The sequence below is a fragment of the Chaetodon auriga genome, chromosome 19, assembly GCF_051107435.1.
Source record: "Chaetodon auriga isolate fChaAug3 chromosome 19, fChaAug3.hap1, whole genome shotgun sequence".
NCBI lineage: Eukaryota > Metazoa > Chordata > Actinopteri > Chaetodontiformes > Chaetodontidae > Chaetodon > Chaetodon auriga.
This window is the reverse complement of record NC_135092.1, coordinates 16213494-16238895: the sequence shown is the minus strand read 5'-3', so window position 1 is coordinate 16238895 and position 25402 is coordinate 16213494. Positions and strand designations below refer to the sequence as shown.

The window sequence follows — 25402 nt, the reverse complement described above, 5'->3', positions numbered from 1 at the left end:
TTCACTCACAGAGAGAGAGAGAGAGAGAGAGAGAGAGAGAGAGAGAGAGAGAGAGAGAGAGAGAGAGAGAGATTTGTCAGGCACAAAAAAAACAAATCTGCATGATAAGGTTTTTACATCGAACTACTTTTATGCCTCCAGCCCTCTCTTCGACTTCTTCTTCTTCATCCTCTTCCTCTTCTGTTTGAGGACCCTCTGCTGGATGTCACACAGCGGGTCTCTCCTCCTCAAAGCCCCGCTGCGGCTCAGGTGGGCGGGTCTTTACGCGCGGTTAGGGAGGCTAGGCTCCTCCGCCCCGCCCTCCTAAGGGATGACAGAGGAGCAGGGGGAGGATGCTGCGATTCCTCCGCTGTCTGGACAGCCGTAAGCTGCCCGGGTCGGCCGGTCAGTGCGCGCGCCCTTGTCAGCTGTCATCCCGGTAAACTAGTTACACAAGCCGGTAAGTCCGCTCTTCTGGGAGCCGGCAGCGTTCTCACCACGGCCGGGACACGGAGGGAGAGGCTGAAAACTCCTGACAGCTGATGGTAAGACGCACATTTGCTTGTCCGGTGTGGATGAATCCAGAGACAGGGAGAGGGTAGGGATCAGAGCGCTCAGCGGTGGAGAACCTGTAACCATGCAGCCTATAAAAGAGCACTTTAATGTATTCTGGATCTCACTTTGAATATTACAAACGATGTTTTTAAGTTCAAATTAGTTAATTGTGGCTGCAGGTAACAGCAAACTAATTGGGCAGGGATCATGTCGTTATTGTTATTGTTATATTGCAATCATGATGTGTGTGTGTGTGTGTGTGTGTGTGTGTGTGTGTGTGTGTGTGTGTGTTCCATAAGTCATAACATGGACAAAGGAAAGATTTTTCTTTTTGGTGCTTGTCGTTGCCGTTTAAGGCCCAAGCAGTCAAATTATTAATGGTTAATTTCACACTTTAAGATGAAGTGAAGCTTTTCACATCATGTGAGTCAGTCAACTGAGATTCTGCCTGCACAGTGAATGATGTCTTGAATCATGTCTGTCATGGTCAGTCACAACTACAACAGCTTGACTTTGACTCAGTGTGAGTCAACAAGTGAGTGCGGCACTTCTGTGTCTGTTCCACATGAGGACATGTTCCCTGGGTGACAGCTGACTGATTGGCAGGTTATTTCCTTCGGCGTAGGAGGATGATGATGCAGGGGTGTCAGCGGTGTAATGGGATTTCCATGGTCATGATCTGCTCCTCCTCCCTTTAGTCAGGTTAGTGAGAGGTGAAAGAGGCCATCTGCCTTTATAGCACCAAGCTGATCAACTCAATACTGGATTACAATTTTAGGTGCCTGCAGCTTACTGACTCTTTCCACTGTGAGTCCTGCGCCGGGGCTTCATTTAGTCAGTGTGTGGCCTTGCATGCTGACTGCAGCTGTAATTATTAGGTCACACAGTCTGATTGAAGAAAATCTACCAAGGATTGTTTTTAAAAGCAGAGCACTGCATGTGCCTAGACTTTGAAATTCTTGCTTATAAGTAATAATGAATTATTCCCCTTTAAAACTCACAGTGGGGAGAGGTGCATATCAGTTTAATCAGATCAGAAATGTTGCACCCTCTGGGCTTATGTTACACCGACTGAGAGGAACAGCAGGCTCATTTGACATACCAGAAAGTTCACTGTAATCACTGTATTTTCTGTACAGGCCAACACGTAAGATATAATTTGACAATATGTCATTTCTGTGTGAGTGTGGCTTTGAATAGAAGCTACAAGCTTAAGTGGTATAATTTAATGACTCATGATAATAAATTCACCTCACAACCTTACGACTAATGCGGTCTTGTGAGGCAATTACTCTCCTTTGTCCAAGCAAACAACAGAAGCGTACATTGCTCCCTCTTGCCTTTTTCCACTCACACATCCACAGCCCAGCTATTTCACTCAATGTTTCCATTTGACAAAGGACGAACCAGATGGAGGTGAGCTGTTATTACGACGCCCACCATCAGAAAAGCCTGCAGCTGCAATTAAGTCCTGGCAGAGCTACCTTCGTCAAATGTATGTTACACTCCAGCTGGGTCAGGAGAAATCAGATGTTCAATCATGTCACCTTTAAAAACATGCAGTCACTGCTCCACCAGGCCGATGTGTCACTTAAAAGAACATTGCTTCGCTCGCCTGAACACAGGAGCCACTCTGAGCTGCAGCGGCTGACTATTAAAACAGTTACTTCCCTTTTCTGACTATTTCCTGATGTCAGTGTGGCCACTTGGTGAGTGTGTCAAAAACACAGGAGGGCACAGGGTATAGGCTGGCCAAGACAATAGAGGAAGTACAGTTGAACAGGCAACACAATTGCAGTAAAAAGTGTTGCAGTTACTGTCGCTGGAGCAGACAAACACATGACCTGTGCTTCACGAGAACGCTGAGTTTTCTCATTGCGTGCTGTATGTGGCTGAGAGCGAGAGCGAGGAAGGTGCCATGACAGCTTTTACTCTGATTGTCCCGTTTAATCATGTGTGTGTTGCTGTGTGTAAATATGCGCCACCGTACGCCACATACTACCCATGTATGTGCCAGTGTGCATGGAGTAGAACTACACTTGAACTCATCCGAATCAAAATCCCCACTTGCAACCCTGAGAATCTGTATTGTCATTTCACTGACTTTTGCTATGTCCTCATCGGTGCTGTGACTAAAGTTTGTCCCGAGGGTGACAATAGATCAAAAGCCAGTGGGTCGCTAAAGTCAAGTGTCCTCAGCCTTAAAATTTACCCAACAACTTCAGGCCCTACCTCTTGTTTCCTGTTGCTCTCTGCTCTTTATTATCCCCATAAAACAAAAAATAGTTCCTAGAAAGGTGTTGTTGGTTTTTTCATAGTACCAGGAAGTGTTTAGTCTGTTCCAGTCTGAGCAGAAGTGTAGGTCAAGGGTTTGATGTGAAAGCAGTGATTCCTGGAATCACTTTTACAGGTTTCTTCACTTTATCTGTACGACAACTCACGGCTGCACCTACTATCTTCATTTTCTGATTCGGACAGATTAGTGACTGTCACTGGAGGAACATCGAGGCGCGTTTCTGTCATCCTAAACCAGCTGATCTACTTAATAAATACACGGTGGAGTTCCTGAAGGTCATCTGATGCTGTCACTGTCTTTGTGTTTATATACAGAAGCTGAGCCCTGAGGAAAGGGAGCCACTATTTTCTACCTTTAAATAAAGTCCGATTTAGTACGAAGACAGTCCCATATTTCATGTAAATAAAAGTTAATGTAAAACTGAAATACCTGACTGTGCAGTAAATCATTGAGGATATATTGTGTACTTTGTGCAGGTCCAGGAGGGAGAGCCGGGTTCTTAGAAACAGGACTGTAGCACCGTAGCCGTGCTGCTGTGGTGCTCAGTGCCCTTGAGAACACTGTGACCCTGCATGAGAAAGAGGCATTCCTTATTCATCACCTCTGAGGTGGGCTGTTGTACAATCGTGGCCGAGGGGATCATCTTACCAACACTGCTTGCATTTTAACATCAACATGTCATTTGGCACGTCCTCTCCTCACCTTTTGAAATTGAGCGGCCACTCATGGACACAAGTCATGTATGATTCATATGCACCAGTGTGAATTTAGGTCTTAGCCCTGCGATGACCTGACTGACCCGTTTTCAGCCTATGTATAACTGTGGAGCCGTGGGCTAGCAAGCAAGCAGCTAATAGTAGATTAGTCATCTCTGGCGATCATAAATGTGGAGGGATAACAGCTGAGTGCTTCTGAGGTGAAACTGAAAAAAGGTGTAGTAAAACAGAAAATGCGCTCAAACCTATATGATATACTCTAAATTTAACATTCAGACAAATATTATCTGTGAGGGAAGAGCTTTGCACTGTTGGCCTGCACTTTCGCAGCTTAGCAGCTTATTCAGTTTGGGCTACCGGTTACGTAAGAAGGCTATATGCAGCAGGAGGCTAATCCAGTGCCTTGACCTTAATGCCAATTAACAGATCATGATGACGTTATTGAAATTAAGGCACCATAAAGAAGAGTTGATGACACTTGCCGAACGTCTTTGTTATGTTACGGAAGTGGAACTTTCTTAAGATAAGCTGCCTGCAAAAGTAGAAAAGTTTCTTTTTTTAACTTTGATAATGATAAAAATCCCGATCGTTCACTGGCTTTGGAAACATCATGCATTTATTGAACTTTGAAAAAACAAAGTATTTCCGTGAACTTTAAATATAATTTAGCCGAAAAACAAATTAAAAAAAAACAATCTTGTTTTCATAATTGTTGGAAGCCAAAATCCTTATGAAAATAAAATTAAATGAATCATCCAGATAGACATGATATGACAAACACATGTTCAGGCAGCCTCACTGCTCACGAGTCTGACGGCAAGCTGATAAGTGAGTGAGCCGTCTTTGCATGTTGATAGCTCTCTTTAGTGTGATATGGACGTCATAGAAATACCAGTGCGTAGACTCCTCGATTGTGTTGTAGCACCTCTATGTAGCTGTCGTGCCGTGCTGTGTCAGGCCTGTGGGACAGTGGGAGCATACAGGTGCACATTCGAAAAGCTGAATATCAAAATACCAGTTGTCTAGACAGAAATGAAAGAGTTTCAGAGCAAATAGTGACTTCTCACCAGCTTAAATAAACATTATTAGTCTCTTGTTTGAAATGTCTGTTTGTAAGTGCACTTCTTACATTATATGTCCTGCTACATGTGCCCTCATTGCTGTGCTTTGATACGTGCAAATAATCAAACTGTGGACCAAAAATCAGATGATTGTTTTTGACAAAGTGCTTTGTTGAGAGCCTCAGGCTTGCAGAGAGGAGTCATTTGCATATAATAAGATCTAAAACTCTGCAGCAACATGTTTCAAACAAGACTGGGAAAGCTGGTTAACAGGTCCATTGGTAGCAGTGGGTATGAAAGGGGCGTCCTAGAAAGGCTCAGTCCACCACTTTGTGTACATGACTGTATGAAGGATATTACTACCTGGGCTCAGGAACACTTTGTAAAACTTGTCTGTGAACACAGTTCATTTGCAAATGCTTGCATTCTATTTTTGTTTGTGTTTCAAACTTTTTTTGCAATCGGGGTCGTTTTTAGACTCTATTTCATTCAGGAACTCTCTTTACCATTCTGAGTGTGTGAACATGCATTTGGACTCAACTGACAACAAATCTCTATCAGTAATCAGAAGAAAGGAAGAGAGCATGTGATGGGACGGGCTTTCTGCCAGCTCTCAATTTTTATTGATGCAACATCAGCTCTATCATCCATGTAACCTCTATATCATCCTCCTTTTCTCCCTCCCTCCCTGACGTCGGAGTTCAGAGATGAAGGGCCATACCAAGTAATAACTCAAACATCTGCACATGGCCAGGAAAATGCAGATTTCTAAGTCATGCGAGCGGCAGCGAGGCAAACCAGCCTCCCTGCTGTGTGTGTGTGTGTGTGTGTGTGTGTGTGTGTGTGTGTGTGTGTGTGTGGTCGAGGCAGAAGCCTGAACTCAGATTACGCAATCAGTTCTGTGCCAGCTGGTAGAGGTAGACGGACACAGAGAGGATGCTTTTTAATCCCCAGTGAAACAGCATACATTCTCTGTGGAAGATTTTTTTCTTTCAGCTCATCACATTTACCGTTCTTTCATCACATTTAGAGTTATTTATCCTGTCTGCTTAGGACGCGGGTGTTGACTGACAGGATTCATTCTTCTGTTTTCTGTTTTCTGTTCTGTTCGCCTGTGGACGACATCCTTCTTCGTTGCCTCCTCCTAATTATGTCTTCAGGCACTATTTCACTTGTGGCTTCACTCTCAAGCGGGCTTTGTGGCAATTTGGAGACATTTTCCCTTGCATGACAGTTTTCCTTTGTTATGCAGGCATGTTGTGACTCAATACAAGTTGGCCGGTTCTGCTGTTGTGGCGGACAGCATCAAATGGGATTTGTGAAGAGCAAAGATGAGACAGTCCAACCGCCCTCCCATTCTCACCTTGCTTTTTTTATTTCTTTCTCCATCTAACAGCTGAGGCTTTGTGGTGCCACGATGAAGAAAGCTGTGGAAGTTATCCTCCTGTTGTTGCTGCTATTCTTCACGTCGCCTGCAAAGGGAACACGTAAGTGTTTGGATGTAGCCGGCCTTGGAAAATAGTCTCAGTATTTTTTTATGTTTCTGGCAATTAGTTGAAGGGATAGTTCACCATAAATTCAAAAATACTTCTCTCTAAGATAATGGAACTAGATGGCGCTCAGCTTGTTTTACTCAAATTGCCAAATACAGTTGACAATTGTACAATTGTGAGCAGTTTCATGTAGGAACTATTTTCTTTCTCCAGAATGACACCAGCCAAACCGTATCACTGCACAGAAGGAAGCGTGCATCTACTCCCCTAACCCTAGTCTGACCTTGCTAACTTGTGGAGATTAGTTTATAGCTAACCGATACTGCAAGCTAACGTTACAGCTCAGCCGAGGAGGATGCTGTTATTGTTTACATTTCGTGCTGTCATGAGCACGAGATGCTCCGTGACACAGTTGGCAGGTGTAGTCTGGTAGAAGGAAAGTGGTTCCTCCGTGAAACAGCTCACAACAAGCTCTGTGGATTATCTTGAGTAACCGTTGCATTTTTATGCAGTTTTGAGCAACACAAGCTGACAGACAGCACTGCAGCTCAGAGGAAAAAAATTAGTTTGGATTTGGGGGTGAACTGTCCCTTTAAGATGTCTGAGAGGTGTCTAGTGGTTGGTCGGCTGTCATTTTTGTTAGTGTGGTTATTTTCATTCACAATTCACATCTCTTCTTTTCTACTTTTGCTTCATGATGCACCCTGTATTCAGTTGATTTCATTTCCACTTCTACCTGTCTGTCTTTAGGCTACAGCCCCCCAGGGAAGCCCGCACTGACCAGATGTCGCTCTCCAGAAAAAGAGACCTTCACCTGCTGGTGGGAGCCGGGCTCTGATGGGGGACTGCCCACTACTTACGCCCTCTACTATCGCAAAGAAAAGTGAGTGACGACTGGTTTCTGCCCTCCCTTCATTTTGATCCTGGAAAGGTTGGGTGAGTCATTCTGGAGAATGATTGTTGACATCACTATTCCAGCCAATCAGCAACAGGTGGTATTCATGCTCTTGTGCATGACAAGGGACAGGGGAGGGGAGATGCAGGGGAGCAATATCAACAATCTTTCTCCAAAATGACTCACCCCACCTTTAAGCATTGTATCTGCCAAATCATCTCTTTTGAAGCACACAGCATCTGTAGCAACTGCAGCATGAAGAGTGCATGCTGATCTGCAGAAATGGAACTGTACACACACACACACACGTGGTGACATGCTGTTGTTCCTCTGTCTCATGTAGCTCAGAGACAGTCTTGGAGTGTCCCGACTACCACACAGCTGGAGAGAACTCCTGCTTCTTCAACAAGAACGACACGTCCATCTGGGTGAATTACAACATCACCGTGGTGGCCACCAACGCACTGGGCAGCACCTTCTCCGACCCCGTGGATATAGATGTGGTGTACATCGGTGAGGGAATGTGTGCTAATTTTTTAATGGGTTGTTGTCGTGGTGTGGCCTGGTGTTTAGAGCACTATTTCCCCAGGAGGATTAAAAAGTGTATTTTAATGCACACTCACACAGCTGCTCAATGGCACACTGGGGCTAATGCTCTGTGAGTGTACTAACCTGCCCTTTAGCTGTAACCACGCACTGAAAGTCATCATTTTAACGCAGTGAAGTTAGAGAATTATTTTTTAATCCTGCTGAATAGAGGTTGATTAAGACTGACCCAAGAGTTAGACAAACTGAAAATATTATTGTCTACAAATCCCATGAAAAGACCAAAACCAACAATGAACTGATTCTATGAACAAATATTGTCCGTGTAGCCAAAACCTGATACAGCTCATACTGTGTACCTGAGTTACACACCTCAATTACTGTGCAAAAACTATTAAAAACACATAAAAGTGCCACACTGGCCAACATGCTCCTGAATTAATTGATAAACACTCATTTATTTTGAGTCAATCCCACATACAATGGCTGAAAATAGCCCCCAGCAGCTGCACTACTTTCTCCTCTTTAAGTGCAGTTTTCTAAAATCTAGTGTCCTGCTTTTTTTTTTTTTTTTTTTTTTCTAAATAAACCCATTTTAAAAGTAGGAATAAATGGAGCTTTTGGATAAAAGCCACAGACAGGGAAGGGAAGTTGAATGCATTGAGAGATGAGCTAACACACTGCTGGTTTTGGTATTTTCATGGGATTTAACTGGAGATTGATTCCACCCTGTTCCCTTTCATATGACATCTGATTAAATATAAATACAGGGCAGATCGACTTTATATTATGTAATAATATATAAATATTGTATGAGGTATGGAATTACTGGTATCCTATCATGTTGCTAAATGCAAAAGCATGTTGTTTTGTTCATGAAATATCCAAAAGGGAGGCGTAAACCCATAGAATTAAAAGGCTGAAAGTATCCACTTTGTCCTTGAGGCTGCTTATCTGAAAGTGCTCCTCTTCCTCTTGTCTTTAATAGTTGCATTAACCTGATTTGGTTAGCAGACCTAAGCCTGTCTTACCTCACAGTTGTCAACTATGTGTCTTCAAGAAGTTAAAGCCTCAACATTAACAACCACTCGTGCAAAGACAGTGCTCATCTGCTGGCGATGTGCAGTGGTTTGCTGTTGCATAGAGGAAGACACGTGGACATACTCATGTGTTCTCTCTCCCTCTCCAGTCAAGCCTAATCCTCCAGAGAGGGTAACAGTTACTGTATTGGAGGACAAGGGCTGGCCCTTCCTCCGGATGTCATGGGAACCACCGCATAAGGCTGACACCCGCTCCGGTTGGATCACTCTCATTTACGAGATCCGCGTCAAGCTGGAGGAGGAAGTTGACTGGGAGGTAGGAGACTCCTGGTGGTCAAACTACTTGTTTTGTATTCATCATAACGGCTTATGTCATATCAATTGTGTGTGTTGTATTTGCAGATGCACCTTGCAGGCCAGCAGAAGATGTTTAACATTTTCAGCCTGCGGTCAGGTGGTACATACCTTGTTCAGGTGCGCTGTAAGCCCGATCATGGCTTTTGGAGTGAATGGAGTTCCACTTCCTACATCAAAGTTCCTGACTGTAAGATATCTACCAACAATTACCCACAGCACACTACACAGTACATGCATGTAACATACACATTATAAAGCATTTATTAAAGGAATGGTTCAACATTTAAATGTAGAAGACCAACACTAGTCTCATCAGGTTGTTAAATATGAAGTTACAGTCGGCAGATGGTTAGCTTAGCTTAGCATAATGACTTGAAACGGATGGAAACAGTTAGCCTGGCTCTGTCCAAAGGTAAAAAGTGTTGGAGTTTTGTTGGAATTTATGTGCTGAAACTATTTCTTGGCTGGGAGCAGAGATTTTCTTGAGGTCTCCCATGAAAACACACATCGTCATTTTTACACTTTTATTATTTTTTTTATCTATTAGAGAGGGTAGACACAGGGTAGGTCAGATGCAGACAAGCAATGGGGGAGAAAGAGGGGTACGACATGCAACACATGAATATGAATACAATATGAATCACCAGAGGATACACAGATAATAAGACAGTACGAGGTTGTTCGTTGTGTTGAAGCACTCAGGCTGACATGTCGTGTCTTACAGATTTCCATCGGGAGAAGTCAGTGTGGATCCTCATTACCGTCTTTTCTGCCTTCATCTTCCTCATCCTCACGTGGTTGCTACACATGAACAGCCGCAGGTGAGATAATGATCATGAATTCTTTCTGCAATTTGTTTGGTCAAATGTTGATATCAAGCTATTTTCTTTGGGATCATGATTTCACTATCCCATTACCCAAAGACAAAAAGCTACTCATATTTGTTTTTTAAGCACATTACCCAGGGATTTAAACACATTGCTAAGTGGAAGTAACAGCCATTGCTTTTGATAAGGACACTCAGAATATTATGAATTGCTGGAACTGCTAGAACTGGCCATCAGAGAATAGTTAAAATGTTATCGTAGTTTCTTTAGTTATTGTTACTTGCATTTGTTTCTGATTACTGGAAAGAAAATTATCATTTTGTTATTGTAAGATAATGAAAACCCAAAACTGAAACAGGTTAATATCTTCAGATAGTGTGACAAATTAAGCTGTGATAATAAAATAACAGGGCTTATATAAGTGCTGCCACTTTGGGCTTTTATAGTTTACAGCAGGAGAAGTATTGATTTTTATTTTCATCTCTGTTGCTCACGAGCCTCACATGAACATGATTTTCTTTCTTTTCATGTGTGAAGCTTGAAGCATTGTATTCTGCCACCAGTCCCTGGACCTAAAATCAAAGGATTTGATAAGCAGCTCCTCAAGGTAAAGCAAAAACATATGGAACAATCTTTTGATGTATAGAAGGATTCTCCTAACCTGCTGCAAATAATCAGATTTAAATAAGAAAAGTGACTTCTGACTGATTGTTGCTGCACTACAACTGAATTTTCCTCTTTGTGTGTAGAATGGCAAATCTGAGGAGGTCTTCAGCGCGCTGGTGGTGTCTGATTTCCCCCCAATCCACTCATCTAACTACGAGGACTTGCTGGTGGAGTACTTAGAGGTGTACGTCCCCGAGGAGCAGGAGCTGATGCTGGAGGAAAGCAAGGACCTACACGACGGCTGCCTCAAATCTGAGGGCTCCTCATCTGACAGCGACTCTGGCCGGGGCAGCTGCGACAGCCACACTCTGCTGATGGACAAGTGTGGAGAGGCAAAAGAAGAAGAGAGGCGAACAGATCAGGAAAGAATAGGGGTAGAGGCTCAGAGGCACCCGAATCTCTGGGAGGAGAAAGCATTGGCCTGCGCTCATGAGGACATGGTTAGCCCCGACATGTCCAGTGGAAGGGTGAAGACCTGGCCTTCTGTGTTTTCTCCATTGCCCCACTACAGCTCAAGCCCGCTTAACCAGCAGAGCTCACTTGAGATGACCCAACAGCACTACCTCTCTGACAGCCTGTTCCCCCCAGGCCCCACAGCGTCATACCTCACCCAGCCTGGCCGCAGCACCAAGGAGGCTCTCGGACCGAGCTCCTGGGAGCTCCGCCTGAGCAACCAGCAACCACATCAGCTCCATCCCCAGACGCCGGCCCGGCGGCACCTCCAGGCCCACAGCGATGTCAACATCTCCAGCATCGGCCGCAAGCAGACGCCTGCCGGTCTGCACTCGCCCGCTCTCCGGTCCACCGAGTACGTGGAGGTCCAGAGGGTCAACAAGGAGGATATGGTGCTTCTCCAGCCAGTTGTGTCAGGCCGTGGCGATATCGAAGGCTGCCCTCAGATACTTCTAGGGGAGGACTATAGCAAGGTGAAGGGGGTAGACAGGAACAACATGCTGCTGCTCCAGAGAGAGGTGAGGGAAGAAGATTGCCCCTGTGACAACCAGGAGGTGAATGGAGCCAGAGAGAACTGCTGCACATCATCCAGAGTTACCACTACACAGAAGCCCACAGCCTGCATTCACACTGCCATGCCGGCACAGGACGAAATGGTCCTGGCGGTGAATGGTTATGTTGACACTGCCTCCATGTGCGCACTGCCCACTTACTAGGTGCCCCATAAGTCCAGCTGGCAGGTCTTGGACATTGTAAGACCTGTTTTAGGCCAGGACTGAGACAAAGAAACACCAACACTGGATGACTCCTCCAAAAATGGTTGCAAAGGCAAAATGTTGCTCTTACAGAATTGCTGTTATTTGTTTTCCATGTTCCTCATCATCTTTTCACTGATTACACAGCAGTGACTCTCTGATTTTGAAAATCTATAATAATATGATTGAATGATCTGAATAATAATAATCATCAACCAATCATCAACAGAATATGACTGATTGCATAAATTATGTGGTACTACACTCAGACATTATGACATTATCTGTGATAAGTCGTTCTCTCCATCACAGGCACGTTTCATTTCATGAACTTTTTTATTGAAATGTATCCTGGTATAATGTGAGCATCTGGTAAAATTGTGTGTTAAAATCAAAATCGCAGAAAGCTTTTATTTTGCATCCATTTTTTCTGTATTTTCTCTGCTCCCTGTAGAACAATACATCTCAAAGCCGTTAGTGCAGGATGGGGGGGGGCAGAGGGGGCTGCAGCCCCGCCCCCTGCTGGCCAGAGTGAAAAAGTAAACAAACTTACCTTTTTTAAATTAAAAAAATATATATAAATAAGAATGATACAATACTATTATTGTAACAACTTCTGTTCAAGTCCTTCTGGATGCACAGTTCTGCTGTGGTAAATATGGTGAATTCTGTATTTTGACTCCTTTTCTTCACCTCAGCTAAAAGTTTAGAGGACACAGCATCCAGTAGTGGAAGTGAGGCTGCATGTTATCAGTACAACAGGATGTACGAACAACTTGGCACAGACAAAGTACAGGTGCTCATTCTGAGGAAGGATAGGGTGTATGTATGTATGTATGTATGTATGTATGTATGTATGTATGTATGTATATATATATATAAATCAGTCATTCAGACTCTGTATACATTTATTTGTACATACATTTATTACTGCTTTGATTGATTAAGTGGACAAATAAAAAAGTTATTTCTACAAAGGGGTTTAGTTTTTTGGATGGGAAAATAGTGTCATGATACTTGTATGACACTAATTTTCTGTCACTCTGTCTCTGTTGTTTAACAGTGATAAATTGCTGTTTTACCAGTTTTTTTTTTGTTGCTATATGTGTATATGTATCTATGTAAAGCTTTATAAACAGTCAGCCACTCGTATGCAAAATCCAGTTTGAAACAGATCAACTCTCAAAATCATTATGGTAATCATTTTTTTAAAATGCTTATAATAAATTTACAATACGCAGTAATGGGATGTTGATCTTTATTTTGTGTCTGCGTGTATATTGATAATTGCATTCCTGTTATTATTACATGTGTGTAATTATCAATAATGAGACAAAAAAAGAAATGCTACCTGTAACTGATCAATAATCTGAATGATTTTACTGACAGCTACTCTTGCTCTACAGACAAAGTACATGTAAAAAGGGAAATTATCCTGCATGTATCATAAATTATATCACTGGTTAAAGCACAGAAAGTAAATCAGGTGTGTATTGTTGTCGTTTCCATTTTGGTCAAATGGAGGGCTAAGAATCAATTAGAAATCTTGTTTGAAACATTAATCAGTTGGCAGTTGTTATTTGTTATTTACGTTTTTCAACGAATGCTAATTATTCACTAACGCAGGTAAGCTTTATTAAGCCACGTGATACTTCTATAAACTCAGCTTGTGCACGTGCACGCGCGTCCTGTGACGTCGCAGAGGGGCATTGTGGGTCGCTGATTGCGCGCGGACGGCATAAACTCCCCCCCAAAACTTTTTCAATGCAGAAAGACCGCCTTTAGGCAAGTCCGCTGCTGAGTGTGAAACGGTGACGGTCACAGGATAGCTGTGGGCCCTCTGTCCGCTCGACATGTTGAAAGCTGTGTCCCGGCTCAGTGGCCGCTGTGCCGCGTCCTGCCGCCGGCCTGCGCTGTCCAAACTCCACCTGGCAAGTGGTGAGTTACCATGGAGACCAACAAAGTCAGAACAGCTAGCTTAGCTCTGGTGTGTTAACGTTAGGGCTGTGTCTACAGCCTGAACATGGGCTAAGTTAGCCAAGTATTATGTTTGTCGTAGTAGAAACGAAACAAATGTTTACAAGCTTTAACTAATAACGGCACTTGCGAAACGTTGCTAACAAATATGTCACACATTGCCCAGTTTTAGATAAAATTAAAGTGAATAGTTAAATGCACAACGCTAACTAGCTTTAAGTGACGTTAAGTTAACTTTTAGTTTAACGGAAATTAGCATTATACTCAGTTTGCAGTTAATTACGTAATGTAAGTACACATCTAGCTACCATATGTGTATAGAAACCACATAATAAAATGTGTATTTTAATACAACAGTCCCACAATAAACCCTACATTGATGACGTTTATAACCAGTGGTGGAAGAACTAACGTTACTCTTTTACTTAAGTAAAAGTAGCAGTACAACAATTTGTAAATACTCTGTAGTCTTGCATAACTTATTGGTTAACCGCAATTGTACTTGATCTATTACAGTAAAAGCACGTTATTACAGTAGTTTATTTATTATTGAAATAATATTAGATTATACATAAAATATTATTGCAGATGTTTTGACACATAAGCAGCATTTTAATGTTACAGCTGGAGCGACATTAACAGCTATATATTTAGTTTAATCCATAGCACAGTGTTGTATTTTATAAATTGATCAATTGTATTCTTTGTTATATCTTTATCTATAAAGTAACGAGTAATTCCAGCTGTCAGATAAATGCAGTGGAGTGAAAAGTACAGTATCTGTGACATGTAGTGAAGTAGAAGTATGTCACACCTCTCTGTGTAACACAATACAGTTCAACAGCACTGCAACCTACATCCTAAGAAAACAGTTTCAGCAATACTGAACATCATAATCTTCATGAAAGCAAGGTTTTAATGCAGGACTGTTGAAATACAAAGAAAGTGAATAGTTGCCAGCCAAAGTGCTGCTTCTTCTACATCACATTTCACAACCGAAAGAAAGCAGACACCATCCTGTGTTACACAATGTCAGGTCTAAGGTCAACTTAACATGGTCAGTGTCAGCCAGGTGTCAATCTGATAACGTACAGGCAGGAAAATTCTGAATGTTATGAAAAAAAAGCACCAATACTAATTCAAGTATAGAAATAAATAAACATATATGTCTGTTGTGTTCTGTTGATAATAAAGGCATAGAAAGGTAGATGAGAGGTGTATGACCCCTGGGTAAAATATAACTGATAGCTTGTTTCACAACTGACTCCCAGATGTCACAGAAATGTCACAGCAAAGCTTTGTTGAGCCTCATTCGAGTAACAAGAGTTAACTCAGCTAGCTCAACTTCCTCAAAGAATAACTGTCTCTTCTGCCTTGCAGTCTGAACTTAAATCTTAAATATTTCATAGGTGCATCATGTCAGAAATCAGCCATCGATCATGCCTTCACAGACATCCCAGAGATGCCCCGATGCACTTTCAAACCACAGGAATACAAGGTAAAAGCAATATCCTCCAAGCATTCAGTGTCTCTGTCTTGAACAGTTGGGCCTTGTATTCTGAAATCACATCAGTAGCGACTATAAAAGGTTATTATCTCAGACTAATAATTCATGCTGGTACATTCATTGTATTTTTTATTTATTTATTTATTTTTTTTCAGTGACATTTCACAGGCACACACACAGACTCCAGTTGAACTGATGAATGCATACAGATTAGCTCTTTGGAGCGCTCTTTCCAAAGAGAGAAAGATGATTCAATACTGTATCTCCTGATCTGTGTATCTTTGTCCAGGGTATGTCCAAAGAGCGGATGATGGAGATCCGCAGGAAGAATTGCAACCCCATGGTGATGAAGGTTACCTACTTTAAGAAGCCGGTGTTCATCCACCAGGGATATATGCAGTGGCTATGGGATGTGGACGGCAGGCGATATCTGGATCTGTTTGCTGGTGTGGCGACTATCAGTGTGGGCCACTGCCACCCGTAAGGTCCTTTTTCTTTGTTGTGTCATACAACGATAATTTACTCTGATATACAGTACATAATAAAAACCATTCATTCACTTATTGTCGTTCTTATATCTGATATCTGTGTGTGCAGGAAAGTAACAGCAGCCGCAGAGCAGCAGTTGAAGAGACTGTGGCATACGACAAACATCTATGTCTATCCCCCTCTCCATGAGTATTGTGAGAAATTAGCCTCCTACTTCCCAGATCCCCTAAAGGTATCTTGGTGGCTTGTTTTTTCATATTGATCAGGTGAGGACAGGAGCAGGTAAATATGAAGGGTAAATTAAAATGTCTGCGGCTCTGTGTTTCCCTGTCCAGGTGATATATCTGACCAACAGCGGCTCAGAAGCCAATGACCTGGCTATGTTGATGGCTCGACTTTACACAGGCAACTATGACATCATCACTTTCAGGTACGAGCTTTTTTTAAGAATCGTGAATAGAGAGAGAGAGAGAGACGTCATTGTGTGCTTCGTATTTACATGAAAAGTATATGACAAGGGAGAAACCTTTGCGGTATTGACCAAGTAGTAATGCAATATTGTGACCTTTTATTAGGTTAAAGACTAAAATTCATAACCAGTGTTTACTTTTTTAATTTTTTTCCAGCCTCGTGATGGATTTTTTAATTGGTTTTGCAGTAGGTTGTCTTTTTTCAACATTAATTCAAGATGCAGTCAGGACAAAAATTGACAGACAGACAGAAAGTATACATTTTGAGTAAACACCGGATGCCAAGGTTTATGATTCCAGCTCCCACTCAGGGAATTAAAAAATACTATATGTGTTTAGATTATATTCTTATAGTCATTCAGCATGTCACACATTATTTATCATGGCAGCTTGATTGTTAATAATATTTTAAATGTCTATAATGTTTCTGATTGATTTTCAGAGGGTCATATCATGGTGGCAGCCAACAAACCATGGGTCTTACTTCCAACGCAGCATATAAATACCCCATTGCCGGTGCTTTAGGCTGCACAAATGTATGTGTGCATGAACGTATTAGAATGTCATTAGAAAAATATACAATTGATGATGCATGTTGTAATTTCTGTTTTAATGAAGGTGAATCTGTAATATTTTGATAGAAATGGACAACATGTATGTGTGATACATAAACATCTCATATAAGACAAAGGAAAAATGTGATTTCTTTGTGCTACGTTTCTTATGACTGTTGCTGTCAGGTTGATCCAGCTGACTTGGTTTCTGTTCAATAAACAGACAATGTGCCCTGATGTGTTCAGAGGCCCGTGGGGAGGAAGCCACTGCAGGGACTCTCCTGTGCAGACCAACAGAGAATGTAGCTGTGCCCAAGGTACACAAACACATGCACCGAGGCTCAGCACTCACACTGCTATTGTAACCCAGAAAAACAAGACTGCTATCAGTGAGATTAAGCATTGTAATTTGTTTTTACTACAAAACATTAACCATACTTTCATGGACTGTGTTCATACACAATGATATTGTAAAAATGGCTTGTGCTGGAGGTTGTGTGTGTGTGTGTTTTCATTTTGTTCCTTTTTACAACCCTGATCCCAAAAAAGTTAGAACGCAGTGTGAAATATAAATAAAACACAATGTGATAACTTGGAAATCCTTTATGACATATACTCAGTTGAAAACAATACAAAGACAATATATTTGATGTTTAACTTATTAGCTTCATTGATGTTTGTAAGTTTATGTTTATCCTGAAGTTGGGACAGGAGCAGCTAAAGACTGGGAAGGTTGTGGAATGCTCCAAAAACACCTGTTTGGATCATTCCACAGGTGAACAGGTTCAGTGGTAACAGGTGGTAGTATCATGATTAGGTATGGGTTAAATTTGCCTATAAGCCATGAAGGAATAACAGGTCCCTTGTAACCCTGAAAATGAGACAAACGAGGTACTGGATTGCTTGAATAAAGGTCAAAGTCTCCAACTGTTGATCATTTACCCCTTTTACCTCTTTTGACCTTTTACCATGTTCAGGAATTTTAGCTATATAGTGTGCCTGCATCTCAGGTAGAGAGTCTCCCTGGAAATTGTCAGTTCAGTATGTTAATATGTCTACATGACTGTTGACACAAAACAAACAAGCTATATGCTTCAATATTATATCAATATCAGTCAATGACAACCCTGCTGCTGTGCGCTGAATATAGTTGTTCTAGTGGTGGGTACTTTGGACAGCAGTAGTGCAGTTATCACGGTCCCATCCCAATCCACAAAATACCCCAAATTGCCCTTTTCTATTCACATGTTAATCTCTGTAGTAGTGTGAAGAAATGGGCTTCTATTTGTTTGATCCGCAGGTCATTGCATGGCAAATGAACAGTACATTGGACAGCTGAAAGAGACATTTGCCACGAGTGTCCCAAGTCAAATTGCTGCTTTCTTTGGAGAGCCAATTCAGGTACAGTATTCTACTGTGGAGTATTTGAAGAAATGCAGTCTTACAGTCAACATGTAAATACTTTTTCAAGTCTGATCTGTTGCTTTGCCACATTGAATGTTAACATTGTGAACTGTATGTCATGGATGCACAGTAATATTACAAGTGCTTGTGTTAATGCAGATGGGACTGTGGCATGTGAATGTGTTTTGTTTGCACAGGGAGTTGGAGGAGCTGTCCAGTACCCTAAAAACTTCCTAAAGGAGGCTTACAAACTTGTAAGAGAGAGAGGAGGGGTCTGCATTGCCGATGAGGTTAGGTACACATTTTAGATATTTTAAATATTGTTATGGATGGATTTTCCAAGATGCCCAAGAGAAAGGCATATAAAACAAAAACAATATAAGAAAGCTGTCTCAGGTTAAGTACTAATGGACGGCCATACTGTCTTTTAGTATGTTACCATCTCTCATCTCTAAATACAAATGTGAATAAACTTAATCTCTGTTGCACCTGACAGGTCCAGACTGGATTTGGGAGAACAGGAAGCCACTTCTGGGGTTTCCAAGGTCATGAAGTCATTCCTGATATAGTAACAATGGCGAAAGGTATTGGTAATGGATTTCCAATGGGAGCTGTCGTTACAACACCAGGTGAGGTAATACTGTGAGTAAAAACCTTGTTTGAAAATCTGCTTGTATGCACAGAAGAGATTAAATACAGTTATAAAGCATGTTTATGGGGCATTGTTATGTCTGCCAAGGAGGTGATGGTTTCAGTTCAGTTTGTTGGTTTGCAGGATTAAAAAACTACTGGCCCCATTTTCAGGAAACCTGTTTTTCCACTTCTGTTAACACTGCGAGATCTTTTAGACATTTGGCTTTGGCAGAATAAATGCGACACATCTTAAAATCGAGTGAGATGGTAGCAAAGTTCAGAAGTGACAAAACACACAGTCCATCCTGTGGGGGTAACCAGCACACATAGTTGTTCAAACGTCGTACATGAAGCAGTCGTTATGGAGCACGCGGGGACAGTGGTTTCATGGGAGAACTAGTACATACATAGCATCCAGCTCCCTGCTGAAGACAGAGAGGACACATGAGATTATGAGTACTTCTCACATGTAGGTATTGTAGTATCAAAGTCCCCAAGTTATAGAAAGCATTTCAATGGTCACAAGAGGGCGTTCTCCATTGACACAGCAGCACAGTACTATAGCAGTACTGATCTGATAAAATGAAATATGCTGGATGAGGGGAGCTCCCTTGACCCTCACCTCTGTTGCTGGTTGCCCTGGCTGCTGGAGCTGATCTGATGTGGTCATCACCCTCATGTCTTGGAACAAGTACATCTATTCCCAGCAGTGGATATGTGATCACGTGTTGTCCCTTGTGTTATTTGTTAAGGTAGCTGCCGCAGCTCTTTTTAATAATCAAACTCTGATGCACCCAGGCACCCTTGCTGTTCAATGCAATATAAGCCAAATACAAAGATTTCCATAAAGGGATGGAGACCAACATGAAAACACTTTGATATTTCCACCATTCATTTGTAACCCATGTTGTCTGAGGAAATCCATTTTTGGCTGAGGATTTGGTGTGGAGCAGCAGTGAGTGGAGGTGTAACCTTGTTTATTTATTCATGTGTTTTCCAGAAATTGCTGCCTCGTTTACGAAGGGGGTTCACTTCAACACCTTTGGAGGAAATCCTTTGGCTTGTGCCATTGCTTCGTCAGTGCTTGATGTAAGAGTTCATCCTCAAAGTCAGTCCTGTTCATCAGGAGAGAAAGTTCAGATTCATCAAAATTCAATGTTTTTCATGAGTTACATGTTTTTACTGAGCAGACTATCACAGAGGACGGCTTGCAGCAGAACAGTCTTAACGTGGGCACCTATTTGATGACCAAACTGGCAAAACTCAGAGACAAGTATGAGATTATCGGTGATGTCCGTGGAAAGGGCCTGCAGATCGGCGTGGAAATGGTCAAAGACAAGGTATTGAGTTTGTAACAGAAGTGACACTTGGCTCTCCTCACATGCTTGAACAACGTGTGGGGGTGTGTGTGTGTGTGCTGTGCCCCCTGGGGGCATGGTGCAGCAATGCCCCAGTTAACCATTAGCCGGAGCAGCAGTGACCATCTGTAACCCTGAAGAGAGCAATCTCAGCTGCAGCGCATGTTTGACTGACTCAAGTTCCGACATGTTTTTTTTTAATCTGTTGATACTATTGTATTTGAAAAGAGCCAGCAAAGGGAAGGGCCAGTGATAATGATAATACTAATAAAGTTTATTTGTATAGCACCTTTCATACAGGAATTGCAGCTCAAAGAAAGAAATCACTTGAGCCAAGTGAATGCTTTACATAGAAAAGACAGAATGGACATAAAAACAGGTAAAGAATGAATTCAGGATCGTGACCGTGCCACTGGCATTTCTGATAGACACCTGAGTGATGATGTCCGTGGTTACTGTTGTTTAATAGTTCACCAATTTGACTGAGCTTCACTGGAGGCTGGGTCCCTGGAGAAAGAGATGGAGATGGATGAGGGCTGTTGGATTCCTGACTAGGACAGAGACAGGATGCCTTGTATGATGTGAAGCAGAGGGTCTGCTGAGGCTTTCTGCCTGTGCAGGCTGACCTTGGCGGTTATCTGCGTGTTCTTGTTTTGGTACAGTATGACAAGGGCATGACGCCGGTTGGTGCCGAGCAGTCTGCAGCCAGTGATGTTTGGATGTAGTCCATGAGGTCTAAAGCGTTCTTTACAGGTCCAAAAGATACAGAAGTTGTCAATAAACCCATGATTGAGGCGTTCTGTCAGCCATGTATTCAGAGCGAGGAGTCTGCTGAAAGATTTGATGCCTTTGTGGCCCGATAGTTATCTTGGCTTCCTGGATGTCATCTTTCTTTTAATTCCTCTGCCCATCCATACCATCATATACAACATGTTATAAACCACCATTCATGATATACTCACTCAACAGCTGTAAGTAGCCTGGAAATCGTTCATGTCGCCGACTAATAGTGGAAATCATGTTCACAGGTTAATTAGGCCAGAATTCAAATGTTTGACTCAACCCAATTAGCAACAGAGGTTAGGTGTATGTGTCACAATCAAACAGTTAGTGGACTGCAGCGGGATAATGTTCATAATATTAGTTACTTTAACTACTGCAGTTACTATAACACATCCTCGTCTCTTCCCTGTCATCCACAGGCCAGCAGGGACCCGCTGGCTCCTGAGGCAATAAATGAAATCTTTGAGGACATAAAGGACATGGGAGTCCTGATAGGGAAAGGAGGAATCTACGGACAGGTAACAGCACTCCAGCTCTGTTTCTCTGTTTTCGGTTTACATCACAAAGCTTGTTGTTTTGCTCGCTCACCAGAGTAGCTCCAGTCTGCAAAGGCTTTCCTGTCTGTTTACAGTAGCCTTCAGTGTTGATGGGCTATCACTTGTGACGTGTAGCAAATCAGTTAGAGCTCTGGAGACAGAGAGGGGCGCCGTGTCTGAGCTACGTTATACTGTATGTGTTTATGTTGATGAAACTGACGAGTAAAATTCACTAAAGGAAGATGATTTAATAACAAAAGTCTAACTCATTTAATCCCATGATTTACTTCGCTCAAATTGAGAATTTTGTTCAAGGATTTACTTTTTGGGGGTGATGATATCATAAAATGTGACAACAGACATTTGAGGCTTTGTTCAAAAAGCTCACAGAAGCCTCAAATGGAAAAAAATGTCATGTGGTACAGCACTCAAACAAACATGTTTGCATAGCATTTTAATTAGAGCTTCTCCATCCTGCATCAACAAAGACTGATGCTGTTTTTGTAGTGGCTTGACCGATTTCAATCTGGATAATTTTGCCACAGTTTTGTGATTCTCTGGTTCAGCTGTTGTAGTATTTCAGCAAGGCCATTTTGCCTCTAGCTCCGCTCATTCTAAAAGGAAAATTATGGCACAAAAGCAGGTTGCTTTTAGTGGCTTTTAGAAATTTTAATACTGCATCTGTTATGCTGCACAGTGATTATTATACTAGAAGAAAAACACTGAATATGGGGAATTTGTTTCAACAGTCCAAACACCACAGAGTTCAAATGCACAGCTACAATAATTCACTCCCCATCTTGTTGACTGAATTAGAGGAAGTGTTAAGAAGGTGGAAATCATTGTAAATAAAGCTCCTCCACCACAGCGTTGCCGTTGAGCGCATCTTGCAATTACAGCCCAATTTTCATGATGATATATGGACTATTTCTAAATTGCTGTTCACAATTTCCCGTCTCGTCATCTTGTTTTTCTCGCCACTTCAGACCTTCCGCATCAAACCCCCCCTGTGCATCACGAAAGAAGATGCAGATTTCTTCCTGGCAGTTTTTGGCAAGTCTGTCCACAACTACATGGAAAGAAGATGAAAGTCAGATAACGGTCAGCTGGATTTCTCAATGCCAAGCCCCGAACCTGGAACCCCACTCAGCAGAGGATTGCATTTTTTTATACATCTTTTAAAATGTTAAAAATGCCAAATGCCACATGCTGCTGATTATAGGCGTGAATGTAATGATAATGAATCTGTGAGCACCATTTGTGCTCTCATACATTGGTCACAGTGCCACCTGCAGGTATTTATAGGATCTACCTATTTGTGGTTTTTAATTATCTTTTTAATCCTGTCATCCTTTAATCTTCCACTAAGATTATCCCTTTCTCTTGCTTCTGGATCTAAAGCAGATCCTTCTATAGCGCCTATCTTTGCTGTGTCCAAATGGCATAATGGGTTCTTGACTGTCAACACTGTGCGGGATGACCTAACCGATATTCAGCTTTTCAATAGCTTCCAGTTGCCAGTCAAAGCTTCACAGAGCTGTAGTTCATAGAGCCGCTCCAGATGCTGCTGCACCGAACAGGATCACATTATCCAAGTACAAGAGTGCTGACTGCCCAAACAAACGCTGCACGAGACACTGAAATGTTCTAAGTGCAGTGCGTAATCCAAAGGGTTTATAACTGACCTCAAATATACCAAATTAGGTGGGAAATTCTGGTGTTGCATTATCTGTCTCAGTCATTTCTACCTGGCTATAATAACTGGCCAAGTCTGAGGTTGAACACCAGATTGCTGTGCCACATTTCACACCTGCTCTCTTCCAGCCCCCTCCTGCCCTGCAGTAACCCCTGTGTTCCTGCCATTCACATCACCTGTCCTCCTCTCGCCCACCTGCACACCTGTTCCCACCTCATTATTAGCCTTGCAGTGCATATATTTGCCCATTCCCACCCTCATGTGCTTCTTAGCAGTCCAGTCTTTTGGATCTCTGCCACTTGTCCTGCTTCATGCTGGATAATTTTGCCTTCTCTTCCAGCCCTACCTTGTAATGATCTTTTTCTGTTGTCTACAAGTAAAGCTGACATTTCATTTTACCAGCTTGGTCTCTGAGTTGTGCCTCTAGGTCCAAATCTGGTTATTGGGCTATTTTTTTCATCTTTGCAGTCATCCACAGGCAACAGTACTTGTATTTGTATTTACTATATTATTGGATTTGTCACTCTACCAGCACCTTAGTGATTTGAAATGTAATAGGAACATGAGTCTCCTTTCACTTTGAGCACTAGTAGATGATGTATTCAGATCATTTAGTAAAAGTACTAATACCACACTGAAAAAACTTGCAGTCAAGACCTTGCTTAGTAAAAGTATGTAAATATTAGCAAAATATACTTAAAAATATACTTCCCTTATACTTATAAGTGGCAAAAGTAAACTCATTTTGCAGTAAAATGCTCCCTGCCAGTGTTTTACTATTATACTGTATACACAACGCTTTTGAATTAATACTGCTGTTACATTAATCTGTATGTATACTGCTGTAGATGTTTAAGGTTGAGCTCATTTTAACTACTTTATGTACTGCTGGCTCATTTAATCTACAGTAAAGCATCATTTTCTATAAGATCATCATATGTTTGTTGTGTCGCTGTCCTGTGAGAACCACGTATCTCTCTTTTCATGAGCTCAGGAAAACAGGCCTGTTTTCAGCTTTGAAGCATTTTCCAGCTAATCCAAGAGGGTTTCAAATAGTTTATGCAGCTTAAGAAGTAGGAGAATTTTCTCAACCCATAAAGGAACACCTAATCCTTCAGTTTATCAGAAAGAGTCACATTGAAATTCACCAAATTTCACTGGAGAGGAGGGGAGATGAAACATTATGCTGTCAGACAAATGAAGTGGAGGAAAAAGTACAGTATTTGTCTCTTCAGATGTAGTGGAGTAGAAGTACAAAGTGGTACACAATGAAAATGGTAAAGTGAAGTACAAGTATCTAGAATTTGTGCTTAAGTACGTTACTTGATTGAATGTACTGAGTTATATTCCACCTCTGCTAATGAGGCTTACACCTCTTACAGAGGCAACCCTCATTGGGCTCGAGGTTCAAAAAATTGTGCACTTTGCTCTTGACGAGGTGGAATTCAGCAGTTTGTCATGGCCTCCATCATCTGGCAGAATCTCAACTGAGTCAGCTGAGAACGCTGCTTGTTGATTTCAGCTTAACACAACACCGCCAGGAAACGGATAGGGAGTACTACACTCTGCAACTGGATATTGGACTTCCTCACAAATAGACCTCAGAGAGCTCAGACTGGCAGTCGCATCTGCTCCGCTCAAGCGTTGAACACCGGAGCCCCCTCCTGTTCACGCTGTATACCCACACCTGCAGCCTGTGATGTGAAGAGAACTTTGCTCCAACACCGGCAGGATTTCAAACGATGACGAGACCTCATATTGCGAGGGAGTTGGCGGTCTTACGGAGTGGTGCACAGAGAGCAACCAATGAGCTGTTTGTTGATTTTAGAATAAAGGAGGTGAAGACGCACACACCTGTGTCGAGTTATTTGATAACTTTTTCAGAGGAGGAGTAGAAAACATCCGGACAGCAAAGATTACAAACTAGCATGAGATGTGCACAGAAGGGGGTTTTCAGTGGCTGATTAAACCTGCCCAGAACGTCACGGGTACTCCTTCACTGTCCATCAGGGATATTGGTGAGGTGCCTGTCCAGAGTCTGTTCACCCTGCTGCCGTCTGCCAAGCGATACAGAAGTATCCACAGCATTATTACGAGACTACAGAGCAACTCCTTTCCTCAGGCTGTGAAACTCCTCCGCTCTATCTCATCCATTGCATTTCATACACTATAAAGAACGACTTTAACTTTCTGTTATGCTGGTTTTGCACATTACCACACCACTACCTTTGCATTACCCTCATTCCCACTATAACAAAGCTTTATATTAGCACTACAATTTGAAACACTCATATTCCAACTGTACATTTAATTTAGTTTTCCTGTGGTCACAAACTGGCTCAGGGAGTGTGCCATT

General features: G+C 42.1%; 2 protein-coding genes across 3 annotated transcripts; both read left to right on the top strand.

Annotated features, from left to right (window-relative positions):
• Window positions 1-339: 339 nt before the first annotated feature.
• On the top strand, window positions 340-12616 carry prlra (prolactin receptor a). 2 transcript variants are annotated; one of them, XM_076757729.1, is made up of 9 exons: window positions 340-524; window positions 6004-6094; window positions 6851-6983; window positions 7339-7508; window positions 8731-8897; window positions 8984-9125; window positions 9663-9759; window positions 10303-10372; window positions 10515-12616. In XM_076757729.1, exons 1-9 carry the CDS (start codon window positions 522-524, stop codon window positions 11598-11600), a joined length of 1959 nt encoding a protein of 652 aa, XP_076613844.1. In that variant the 5' UTR covers window positions 340-521; the 3' UTR covers window positions 11601-12616. The 2 variants fall into 2 exon arrangements, with proteins under 2 accessions (XP_076613844.1, XP_076613843.1); XM_076757728.1 differs by lacking the exon at window positions 340-524 and having other exon boundaries at window positions 5185-6094.
• A 721-nt stretch (window positions 12617-13337) lies between these two features.
• On the top strand, window positions 13338-23498 carry LOC143337836 (alanine--glyoxylate aminotransferase 2, mitochondrial-like). Its single transcript, XM_076757733.1, has 14 exons — window positions 13338-13577; window positions 15026-15114; window positions 15413-15603; window positions 15721-15844; window positions 15948-16042; window positions 16525-16618; window positions 16860-16953; window positions 17937-18037; window positions 18238-18330; window positions 18537-18669; window positions 19674-19762; window positions 19864-20013; window positions 21234-21332; window positions 22337-23498. Exons 1-14 carry the CDS (start codon window positions 13493-13495, stop codon window positions 22436-22438), a joined length of 1539 nt encoding a protein of 512 aa, XP_076613848.1. The 5' UTR covers window positions 13338-13492; the 3' UTR covers window positions 22439-23498.
• The last annotated feature ends 1904 nt before the right edge of the window (window positions 23499-25402 follow it).